Source organism: Diorhabda sublineata, chromosome 1, assembly GCF_026230105.1.
Source record: "Diorhabda sublineata isolate icDioSubl1.1 chromosome 1, icDioSubl1.1, whole genome shotgun sequence".
In the NCBI taxonomy this organism is placed as follows: Eukaryota; Metazoa; Arthropoda; class Insecta; order Coleoptera; family Chrysomelidae; genus Diorhabda; species Diorhabda sublineata.
Window position 1 is genome coordinate 5,670,895 of NC_079474.1, and position 12,896 is coordinate 5,683,790.

Sequence of the window (12,896 nt, forward strand, 5' to 3'; positions counted from 1 at the left end):
TTTTAAACATCCTAAGGACGTTCTATTGGTTGCAACTCAGGGCCGCTTTGAGTTCTGCATGTTGATTTCCTTTAATCCAAACAGTTCTTGCATATCGAAGTTATGTAAACACCATCATGTGATCTAGAATAATGTTTTTCGTTGTTAGGCCATCAACGAATAAAAATCTCAAAATATTACCTCCATAACAATAACCAAATGATTCCTTTGAAGGATCTTTCTCATTGTCAGTGTTATAGATTTTATTGTCGAGTCGACAGTACTATGTGCATGATCGGTGTAGTAGCAGTGTTTATATTAGACAATTCGCCTTTCTCAGTTTTTTTTTCTAGAGATTAAAGTAGAAAATTTCTTAAAAACTGTTGTACAAGGTTTATCTGAAAAGTTTCCGAGCCCAACCTGAAGATATCAGCACTTATAAGTTGGGAAATATATGTGCGCACGAGTTGAGAGATTCCCACTACAATTTCCGTCATTTTAGACGTCTAGTTTCTGTTTGACAATCGTATCAGTGAGTCGTTGAGGAGATTTTGGGTAGCTATATGTCAATAAATATTTGTTTTTGAAGCGCAATACGTCTACGTTTATAAAAGAGAAGATATACACTGTGTACGAGACTCTGCACAATCACCTACGGCCGTACAATTTTGGGAGATGAATTCAATCGCGACTTGACTGACGAAAAGCATTCGGGACGGCCAAAAATTGCGATAACCAGTGATATCATAAAAAAATTTCACCAAATGGTAATTAACAATCGTCGAATTGAGGTTAGAAAGATAGAAGAAGCTATAGACATACCAAAATAATACTTCTGGCATATAATGATCACTGAAGAATTATGCATGCGTGAACCGCGCATTGGTTCACTTTAGACCAAAGCGCATTCGAATGAACATTTTCCTGGTTTTATTGAAAATGTTGAACTTTCATGAATTTAGATCAAATCTGGATCCTGAAACGAAAAAACAGTCAAGAGAATGGATTGCAAAAAGCGAACCTAATGACGGTTTCTTCGGCCGGGCAAGTTATTGCGATATAGTTTTTCGAATAGTCAGGAATTTTGTTCATTGAATATCTTCAAAAAGATAAACAGGAGGGTATTACACATCTTTGCTTGATAATGTAAATGGAGAAAATATAAAAAGCGACCGCATTTGTAACCTAAGAAAGTGCTTTTTCCTCAGGACAACGTACCTTCTCACACTTGATTACCATAGCTAATATTTAAGAATTGCATCTCGAATTCACCAGATTTAGCCCTCAGTGAGTTTTTTCTCTTTTGTTTCTTTGTTAGGCAGGAAAATTTTCAGATAACCTTCATGGTAGAAAACTCACATAAATTTAACTTGTAGTAATGATCACTCTGTTCAAACTGCCACCACACCACCAACACTCACTATTACACTGTCTGACGCGCGTTTCGATAATTAACTTATCGTCTTCAGAGACTGAAGGTAAACTAAAAATGTGTTCAGTCTGGATAATACAAACGATTCCAGAAATTCCAACTTAGTTAACTTGTTGTCTACTGTGACCAATAATTAAAACTTCGCAAATTTTGAAGGTCTTATGCTCGATTCATCTTCTTTCAATAATACTGAGCGAGCATAGAAACTCAAAAGAATAACCAACACTCAAACATCGATTTTAAATATACTTATTAGTCAAGGAACATGTAAACGAAGTTAGTTAAATGATATAACAGTACAAAACTAATAAAAACTACTTCTAATACAAACCACCTAAGATTTCTAACAGTAAACGCTAATATGTGGACAATATACTTTTTTTAAATACGAAAAGGAAGCGCGTTAATTTTGTATACAAGTTTTATACAGGGTGTGTTTCTAAATTTTTGCAACAAAATTAAGGAGATGATTGATCGTAATAATTAAAAGGTGTTTCGTATAACAAAATTTCCTGAGCTCACCTCTTTCGGAAATATCACCCTTAAAAGGGGGTGACTAAAATTGAGTTTTTATTTTTTTTACATTATTTCATATCACAACTTTTTTTTCTTTGCGAGTGCACGAAAATTACAGAATTTCAAGTTTCTAGCATTTCTGAAAAATTTAGAGAAAAAAAATAACTCAATTTTAGTCACCACCTTTAAGGATGATATCTCAGAAAGAGGTGGGCTGAAGAAATTTTGTTATAGGAAAGATCAATCTTAATACAAGCAATCGCCTCCTGAATTTTGTCGCGTGAATGTAGAAACACCCTGTATATACGTAGTTACGGTCCATGAGTTCTTAGCCTAACATACATAAAAAAACTGTGATTATTTTTCAGTTTATTTTCCCTTTATTTCCTTATTTATTTAGAGTCTAAATGTTTGTATACGGCTTCTTTAATTTAATCGCCAATGTTTTAACTTTCACCCCTTAACTAAGCCTTCAGCTTTGCGAAGAAAATATAGTCGGACGAGATCAAATCACGGATATATGGTGGGTGTTCAATATCTGTGAAGTCACATTCGTGTACAGTAGCCTTGGAAAGCGAAGGAGCGACTGGAGCATTGTCATGAAGAAAACGTATACCTCGACTGATTTTGCCTCCCCTTTTTTGAATCATTTTTTGAAGCAACTGATCTAGTAAGTCGGAATAATATGCCGCGTTCATGGTAATATTTGTATCTTTGCAGTTCCTCGCAATACCCAAATATTGTAGCCATCACTTTCTTAGTGCTTTTCGTGACATTTTCTCGTTTTGGTACGGACTCTCCTTTCTGATACTACTCCATTAAATGTTCTTTGGATTGGATCATAGTAAAAGATCTAAGTTTCTTTAAAAATCGATCACATTTTATATCACGCAGCTTTTGCACTGCGCTTAGAATTCGAAGCACCCTAATATTTTTCTTAATTAGTACACATGTTTTGGAAATTTCGGTCTGTGTTGCAATTTCTTTTCTTTTTATGCTCCTTTTCCACACGTGTGTCATTTTCTTAAGATTCTCGTAGTAACCGAAACGGATAGGACCAATTTTTTATTTTTGACAGTGATGGACACAAGTCACCGTAAACACTCTGGTTTTGATTTGTGGTAGTGGAAACACATTTTTCGAAACAACTTGACTGAGTGATCATTCGAGCTCAACTAATAAATTGGATCGAAGCAGGAAGTTGAAACTTTATGTAATGCTTGTTGAGACTTGTCACTGACGCGTGCATAAAGATTTGTGCGAACGCACTGTATAAGAGGTCAAGAACTCATGGATCGCATTATGTATGTATAGAGAAAAAAAAACAACATGCCTGGTTCAGAATCACCAATCACCCATCTACTATTAGGACCCTGCGAAGCTAAAGATATAGCATCCAATTCTTCGTAATTATTCCATTTCTTCAATCCGTTATTGGTATTATAGAAACCGGGTAGACTTCTTAAACTTCTCAAGCTGCTTATAGATTGATTATTACCAATTTTGATATCTTCAAGATTATGTATCCCGTATAATTCACTAAACACTTCGTCTTTCAACGAAACATTTTTTGCCGATATCGATCCCGAGAATACTTTATCGTCCAAATCTAAAAAATCATCTACGAAATTGAAAGTAGCCAAAGCTGATGAGATTGAAGTTCCACTGGATACACTACCAAATTTGTTTGCATTGGCGTCGTCATCGAAAGAATCTGTCAACGATTGTAATTTTTGGAATCTCCTTTTACCGAAACTGTCGTATTTGTTCGATTGCGGTGATTTATTTTCGTTAGGTGTCTTAGGTATGACTGCTATAATTTCCGGTGGTAACTTTTTAACTTCGTTGTCTTTGCGTTTTTTATATTCGATTATTGCTTTTGAATTTGGCTCGGTTTCAATTTCTAATCTTTTCGTGTCTTTGATTTCATCGTTTATTTCAATTTCAGAATTTTTTATTCTGGCATTAACATTTTCTACATCTGTTTCCTCCTTCTTAACTATATTTTCTGAAACTTTAAACGCCGACGAGGAAAAAACAGTCTCATGTGACGCTTTTTGTAGCTCAATCAATTTAGAATAAGCTAATTTTGGTTTATCTTCTATTATTTCATCAATTTTGTCACGCTTATTGTTATTATTATCAACCGTTTTGTCCTTAATAGAATAATCTTCGTGATACGGAATTGTTGTTAATCCTTTTTCATCAATATCTTGTACAGTTTTAATTATATCATTATTAATATCTTCATTACTATTTTCTTCAATATCAGGTTTTGTTTCTTCCTTAGGAAATATTACTTCTTTGATTACTTCTTCTATAACGTTGTTGTTATCAATTTTAGGCACTTTGGGTAATTTATCAAATTTATCTTCAACGTCTTCGTTTATTGTCTCTATTTTTTTTGAAGTGGTGATTTCAGTTCTTGGGAGCGGTACCGGAGGAGCCTTAGTTTTACATCTGGGAAGGGGCTTAGGTAAATTTGGTGCAACTAAGGTATCCAGTGATGCGTCAGGTGTAGCTAGCCATGCAAAATACAAAGCGTTATTAGAAAAAAAAAGAGGTTAGTTACCTTTACCGCAGATTGTGTGGCATGTAGCACCTCAACCAATTGTGTAAACAAACTTAAGTGCAGATGATATATTTCATACAATAAATATATTGATAATACTTCACTAACAGTATTATTTTTTTATAAATAAAAATATAAGCAAACAAAAATTGTCTGAATAAATGACAGACCTATACGTTATTAGATAAACCATTTGTACCAACAAATGTTGCAACCGCAAAAAGTCGTAACTAACTAACTTAATTTGATATCTAATACATAAATAAAATTACATCCTCTTATAAATCCTAAAAATATATAATACGCAATTAGATAGTACTAATTCAACGTTGCATAAAAATACGTATCTAGTTTGGCATGAGAAAAAATTTATCTAGAACGGAGCTGTAGGAGTATCTAGGATCAAATAAATAGAAAAGTCACCTCATGATACACCAAAACGGCCGACAGAACTGAAATAATATTTGAGGACACACAAACAAACTCTCTAATAGCTGGCCAATACATCAAGCATTCCTCGAGAAGAAAAATTCCCATCACCATCTTCATCAAAGACAAAGACAAAGAACATCCGGTTACTCTCCAATGGATTCAAAGACAGACTGGAATGAAGGGGAATGAAATAGCAAACAGACTTACATAAAGTGGGGCGGATAAATATTTTATAGTACTTGAAACCTAGTATCGGCTACGGGACATTAGAAAAACTACTAGAGAAAAGGATAATTTACTGAGATTGAAGCAGATAAAGATATAATTTCGAGCTTATAACCAAAGATCTAATGAATGCACTAACCTAAGTAAGAAAAAATTACAAATATCAATTGAAATCTTGTCTGGGTTCAGCTGAAGACGCTAGTCATTCTTTCATGTGACTACGAAACTTCATAACACTAAACCTCGCGTCGTGTGGAAGAGCCTTCTGAGTGAAATTACTAGATTATGTGTATACACTGAGTATCCCCAATGCCACAGCAAGAAAAATGGATCGTCTGGGCCGCAGTGTATAAGATATACATTACCTAGTTTCTAATCTAGAACGCAACAGTATTTTCCCTAAAAGTTCTGTTGCATTTGAATGAATGCTATTGATGAAAAACGTTACACATAAAAATTGTTTCAATAGAATTCGTAGACTACCCTCTAGAGAGTTTAATATACGGAACTTCCTGATTATCTATTTACATTGTTGTCATATGTTTTCATTCACTTTTTATTTAATTCTTCATTCCATATATTTGAAGTTTCGGTAAATTCTTTTTCCTCTGTTATTCCTCTGTAGTCCATGTAGTTAAACAGAAGTAGGTTTAAGGGTCCTTGTCTAACAAATTCTTTGATTGATTGCATGTTATCACTTCTGACCAAAGACTTGACAACAATGTCAATACTACACTCGTGAGCAAAAAAACTGTCGCTTGCGACAACCCTGCAATCGCAAGTCATTGGCAAGAAAACTGAACGCGGAATTATATTTTATTAAGTAAAATATTAGCTTCAAAATGATATAAAATATTGCAACAAGAATTCTACCTAAAAATTAACATAACAAGTGATAAAACTGCTCAAGCGGTTACCCTAATGCAACTAGGCCCAAGTCAGCGAGAAGTAACCAGTGCTCTGAACATGAGTTAGTCAGCAGTTTCCACAGTTTACTGTCGTTACCAAGAGACTAGTGAGTTTCATCGAAGACACGGTTCCGCAAGAAAAAGGTACATATCCGAGAGATATGACAGATTAATTGCCAGCTCACTGGAGTTCAAGTTCAACAAGTGCTCAAAGAAACGCTAGAAGTGGCTGGACATACAGAAAAAGACTTAAGGTAGCTAATGGCCTCAAATTAATACCAGCCCACTGAGCAGTCTTTCTCCGATTTGACAGAGAACACGTTAATTTTATTGACCAACAATGGAGCTCTGTTCTCTTCTCAGACGAAAACAGAGTGTGTTTGGATGGTAGCGATAGAAGAGGACGCGTCTACAGAAGATCTGGAGAGAGATTCGCGCTGTGCTGCATATCCGAGAGAGATGACCGATTCATTGTCAGCCCTTATTGGTGTTCAAGTTCAACAAGAGCTCAGATAAACGCTAGAAGTGACTGGACAGTTAGAAAAGGACTTAAGGCAGCTAAGGTCTTCAAATTAACACCAGCCCAATGAGCAGTCCGTCTACGATTTATCAGAGAACACGTTAATTTGATTGACTAACCATGGAGCTCAGTTCTCTTCTCAAACGAAAACATAGAAGAGGACGAGTTTACATAAGACCTGGAGAGAGATTCGCGCTGTGTTGCATAAAAGAAAATGTGGCATTTGGAGGAGGTTTCTGGATGGTTTTGGCGGACATTTCAATGGAAGCAAAAACCGATTTGTTTTTTTTATTGAAACTGGCGGTGGAATGAAGGGATTAACGGCGAACCGTTACATACTAGAAATTATAGAGAATCAATTCGTTATCTACGACAGTTTCGTAGTCGAAAAATTCATCTGCATTAACAATGTCAGACCACACATTGCAAGTTGATTTCAAATAAATTATTATTTTGACGACCTTTAGCTTGTATTTTCTTTAGTGTTAACTATATATCTAATCATTGTTAAAGATAACTTTTCGTTCCATTTTTTTATTTAATAAAAAAGTAACTCCATAACAACCTAGACCACTTATTATGAAGCTGATAGTAATGTCTTCAGAGATGTTGAAATCATAAAAAGAAAGTAAGCTACATATGTCTCATACTTTTGACTGCAAACGTGCGACTTGAGTCGTTTTTTTGCTCACGAGTTTATAGCATAACCCGTATAAGCATAAATTTATTATAAAACACAAAAGTTTCCGAGATAATTAAATAGTTGATGTAATTAGACAATTTTTACAAAAATGTTGATGACTTGGAAACAATAATCTTGTCTAATTTGCTGATGAATTGATTCCAATTTTCATTATCCGCATTTCTGGGTTCAACACCATTCCTCGACAGAGTCTCCTTCATCTTTCTAACACCAAGATTCTTGTTTTTATCAGTATGAACAATTACATCTGTATTTAATGCATTCAGATCTATATCGTTATCAATTTTATTCAAAACAACACTGCAAACACTACTGTTTTCAGTAGATGAGTAATCATTTCCCGAAATTTCGATAGTATCGGCATCGGTGCTTGTCGAGTCTAAAGACGAAGATGACTCAACAGAATCAATGGAGTTTTGTATCTGCAATTTGGGTTGTGTTGTATAATCGATTTTTTCGATAATGTCATCTAAATTATCGACTTGATATACATGTAATTCATCTTTAAATATCTCAGAATCGTCTTCTAATGTATCCAAATTCATTTCATTATAAATACTACCTAACGTCTTAGGAAGATACTCCTCTCCTACATCTTTACCTCTAATACACTGATTGAAACATTTATTTTTGAATAAATTTCCGAATTTCATATCATCTGCACTCTGTTTTTTCGTTTTAAAAGGATTAAAACTATAAAAGCGGTTGAGGGAGGTGCTGCTTTCTTTAATCGATATTATCGACGACTTACCTTCTGTAGGGGTGGTTGATTGACTAGCAACTACAGGACTAGCAGGTTCTAGATTAATTGAGGGATTTGAGGCTCTAACTGCAGGTGGGGGTGGAGGTGCTGCCTTCTTTTTACGACCTGAAACAATAAAAAACAGTTTGAGATATTTTTAGATTAAACTTTCAAATGTTTAGGACTTTCCAATGTGAAATGTGAAGTTGACACAGTGAGCATGAGTTTTATTTTGAATTTTAATAATTTTTAAATGAGTATAATCATTATATGGATCTAGATCATGCAAGTTGTTGGGTTCTAATTTTATGATAGACCTAGTCGCATGAAGTGCTTCTTAGTGACTTGAAAGGAAGCTATTGATGAGATATAGGTTCATTTTACTAATATACAGTACTTTTAGCAGTAATATAGCCAGAAAGGCACCTCCAGAGTGATTGTCTTTTCCTTTTAACCTTATCGGGCATCTTTTTCTTATAGGAGCTCTTATAGAAGCATTTTTCTTTGTCACGGGCCAATAAAAGACGAGTATATGGATTGGTTGATTATATTTTAGGGAATAGAGATAAAGTCTGTTATTTCGAGACTTCCATATCAGTTTTTGTCGATGATTTGGAAGATCAGTGCCTTCGTAGTTGTTTGATATTTATTTATTATGAAACAATAACCAAATTTATCTTTAAACGATTATTAGTTATTAAATCAGACGTTAAACAAAACAGTGTTGACCATCCAACGTATTCACCAGTTCTAGCTCCCAGCGACTTGTTCCTGTTTTCTACCTTTAAAGGTTCGTGTGCATGAGAGGACGTTATCGCTTATGTAAACGCCTATTTGGAAGACGGACTATTATTTGGAAGGGTTGAAAAGGTTACATGATTATAGAAATAAGGTTTGTTTCTTTGATAAGTCTAAAATTCACCAAATAACTTTCGTAGTATCTAATAATTTAAAAGCTCGCCTGAAAGAAAACTTGTTCCTAAGTGACTCTTTCACATTCACGTTGAAAAAAGATCATCAAATTCCATGTTTTTAACTCATCACTCAATAAGTCGTGTGAATAACTGATAAGACATTTTTTTTTTACCAAAAATCGATTTTTTTTCATCAATGTAATCTCCTTCAAGAGTAATATAATAATTCCAACGCTTCTCTCAAACTTTTCCATGTCGTGCTTGCAGAAGGATTTGTCTTTTGCCTCAAAATAGGCTTCAGCAATTGCTTCTTTAGTTGAGCTAGATTCAATTTAACCATAGTTGCCAACGACTTGTGAATCGGTGTATTGTGTTGGTGAAACAATGGTTGTTTCTTCGATATATGAGGCCATTTTTCCTTGATTTTTGCAATAAAACGATCCAAAGACTCTATGTAGTATTCGCTATTGATTGTCTCTCCCTTTTGGAGATAGTCCATGAACAATATTCCATGCGCATCCCAAAGTACTGAGTCCATAACCTTCCTAACTGACTGTTGTGCCTTTGGACGCTTCGGAAGAGGTTGACCAGCTGCAGTCTACTCAGATGTTGATATTTTTGATGCCGGAGTGAAGTGATGAATCCATATTTTATCCATTGTCACATTTTTTGACATTTTCTGGAGTACCACCTCAATTGGACGTCCCTCATCAGTGTCTGTACGGCCACATTAAAATTCAGTAAACCAATAACAAAAATGGTTCTTTCCGATGGAGAAGAGTATTTTTTTCACCAAGAAGCAATGATAAATCAACACACGAAATTGTTTTGAAAATAACAAAAGTACCTTCACTTAAATGGCTGTCACTTTTTTGTGCCTAATCGAAATGTCATGAAATTTTACAAATAGTCTTTTGAAAGTTGATACTCCATAAACGTCGCATGGATTTGACAATGGCATCGCCATCTGTGTGTCATTTACACTACTTGAACTAGATAATAATATTTTGTCATAAATAAAATGTAATATAATGTGTATCATTCAGTAAATATAAGATGAAAATTCAACAGCCCCATCATATTAAGATATCAAACCCAACAATGATGTAAATCAAATATGTATACCTGAATTCAAATCAAATAAATTTGATAAAATTCAAATTTCTCTTCAAATTATAGGCAAAATGCCAATTATTATAATATAATACTGTTCTCCCTATAAATAACCATAAATTTACACCTTATGGGTCTTATCGAATTTTATGTAATTCTCGATAGTAGAAGTTAGATTGTGAAAAATACTATAGCCAGTAAAATTTCGATATGTACCTTAATGATTAACTGATTGATAACGCACCTTTTTATCAAGACAATTTTCGCTGATAAAAAACTTCAAACGAATTTGAATGAATTTCCGCTCCTCTATAATAAAATATTTACGGCTGTAACAATTACGAGTAATAAAAATTGTTGTGATGGGACGAATAACCGTCGTGCCCAATTATGAACACCTTTCTAATTGTGTTTTTGTTCCGGTCGTCATTCAAAACGATCGTGTTCAATGAATCTTAAATAATACTGTTCCTTAACAAACATCCGTTAAATTTTCCATTAGTAAATTTTGAATCAATAAATATACTTTTTGTTATTTTCCTTTTTTTTTTTGCAACTACAGTAGACTCCCGATTATCCGAGGTAATTGAGACCGGGATACGGGAAAACTCGGATAATACGAAGGTTAAATTCAGTTATGGTAAATAAGACGTAAAATCCCGTGAAAGATTACAAAACTGGTTTATTGTAAGTTTTCAGCCCGTCGGTGTATGATATTTTGGAAGTTATCTCGTCCATTTTGTCACCTTCTTCACTGTCCTTAGCCCCGGTTACCATATCAATGATTTCGTCGTCGGTTATCTGCATCTGAACATCTTGATTGCACTAATCACGAATGTCTTCGCTGTTGATTCGATTTTCATTGGCTAGTTCGACTAGTTTACCAACGTTCTAGGGTTCTGGCGCTTTTTTGCATGGTCCGTCTATTCCAAATAAATTTTTCCACCACTTTTGAACGTTGGTTGTTTTTACCTCATCCCACGCTAACGCAATCCAGGACGACACATCTTTTAATGTGACTTGTTTTCATTTTCAATCCTCAATAGTCATTCCTTCGTCTATCTTCACAATCAACATCTGGAGAAGCATTCGCTTCTAGAACCAAAAGATTGGTACAATTACGGTTTCTTTTCGGCATAATCACCGAAGAGATTAAGACATTTGTCATATTTGTGGACATTATTTTCATCACCCTCTTCAAAGAAAGTTGTCGCCAATGGATTCAAGTAGAGTACAAAACCTTGAAACTTCTGGAAATTCCGTAGACAAAGCAGTAATGGTGAATCTGTGGTTTTCTTAAACCATTCTGTCAATTCGTTGAACCAGGTCATCTGAAACGACAGATTTGCATCTTTGACCCCTTTCATTATGCACATTATTACGACCAATTTTAAACTTTCGACACCATTCACGCACAACACCATCACTCAAGTGAGTTTTCCCCATACGAACGACTCATTCTACGATGGATTTCTGCAGCACTATTGCCTTCAGCCTGTAGACACTTCGCAATCGACATTTGGCGGGAGCATCAATAATGTTTACGTATCCGTAGCACAACGCCGACTGACGTCTGAATGTCAACAATGGCGGAGTTTGTAGTGCGAGAGCTACGCCCACGCCCGCGTAGCGTCTGCGAGAGCTTCGCTACTTAAGTTTGGAGATATGGCAACACTGATGTGATTTTGTCAAATTTGTCAATGTCATTATAAAGTTTGACATTTTTAATGGTGAACGTACTCAGAACGTGTCGTTATACGAGTGCTTTTTCAGTTGTTTACAGATACTTGGTAAAAAAATTGAATTAACATTTTCGTGCAATGATTATCTATAACTTTTGACATGGATTAAACTAACAGCAGTCTGCCGATCAAATCGCTTCGACTTTTGGTGATGAAGCACCATCTCGAGTTTCCGTGTTTCGCTGGTTTCTAGAATTCAATCGTAGTCACACTTCACTACAGAATGAATTTTCCGAAGAATGTCCAAAATTGGCTGTTTTGTCAGAAAACATAAATGCTGAGGGTAATCTGATATTGACATATCGCGAGATTGCAACATTTGGTCATTATGCATTCAATATTGCATTAAGATTTGGCTGTCAAATAGATTTGTTCGCGTTGGATACCGCATAATTTGACAATCACAGAACAAAAAGTTCGTGACAATTGGTCAAAGAAATGCTGAAAAATTGCTTCAAAACACGTCGCTTGTTTTTTTTGGAATAACTGGACATGTCACCACCATTCCATAAGAGCAATGTAGAACAGTCAATTCTGGATGGGACACCAGCATTTGTTTTCCAAAAGTGAAAAAATTGAAGGGTAATCCGCCGTACACTCCTGTCTTTGTTTGGTGCCCAATGATTTCTTCTTATTCCCGCAGATCAAAAATAAATTGTGACGTCAACGTTTTTCTACACCTGAAGAAGCGGTTGATGAGTTCAAATCGCATATTTTGGAGGTACCTCCATATTTGTTTTTAATTTTCTATCTCAAAACATAAGTAGCAACCTTCGTAGTTGTAGATAAAGTATAGTATTCAACTTGTGGTAAATTTTTAGCGTATTTACTAACAACAAGCTTTATTTGCATGATTTATGACCTACATTACCCTTCAACAAATAATCGTAATCCTCCGCGATTGGTATTTAAATGATTTAATATATCAATAATGCAACTAACTACTTCCATTTTTAGTTTGTATGATAATAATTAGTATAAAACCAGTAAGCGGGCTGTGATATAAAAAATAGATACAAAAATAAAAAGTATGCAAATTTTGATGCTCCCTATACTGCAATTAATAATGATGGAACGAAGGTTCTAACAATTTGATAG

General features: G+C 34.8%; 1 protein-coding gene across 2 annotated transcripts in view; it reads right to left on the bottom strand.

Moving 5' to 3' along the window:
- Positions 1–12,896, bottom strand: part of LOC130449565 (muscle M-line assembly protein unc-89) — a 126,646-nt gene that overhangs the window by 13,164 nt on the left and 100,586 nt on the right. For both annotated transcript variants that reach the window (XM_056787476.1, XM_056787485.1), the window contains 2 exons: positions 8,039–8,155; positions 3,261–4,448 (listed from right to left, as the gene is read on the bottom strand). In XM_056787476.1, coding sequence (XP_056643454.1) covers positions 3,261–4,448; positions 8,039–8,155 — 1,305 coding nt within the window. The remainder of the gene's footprint in view (positions 1–3,260; positions 4,449–8,038; positions 8,156–12,896) is intronic.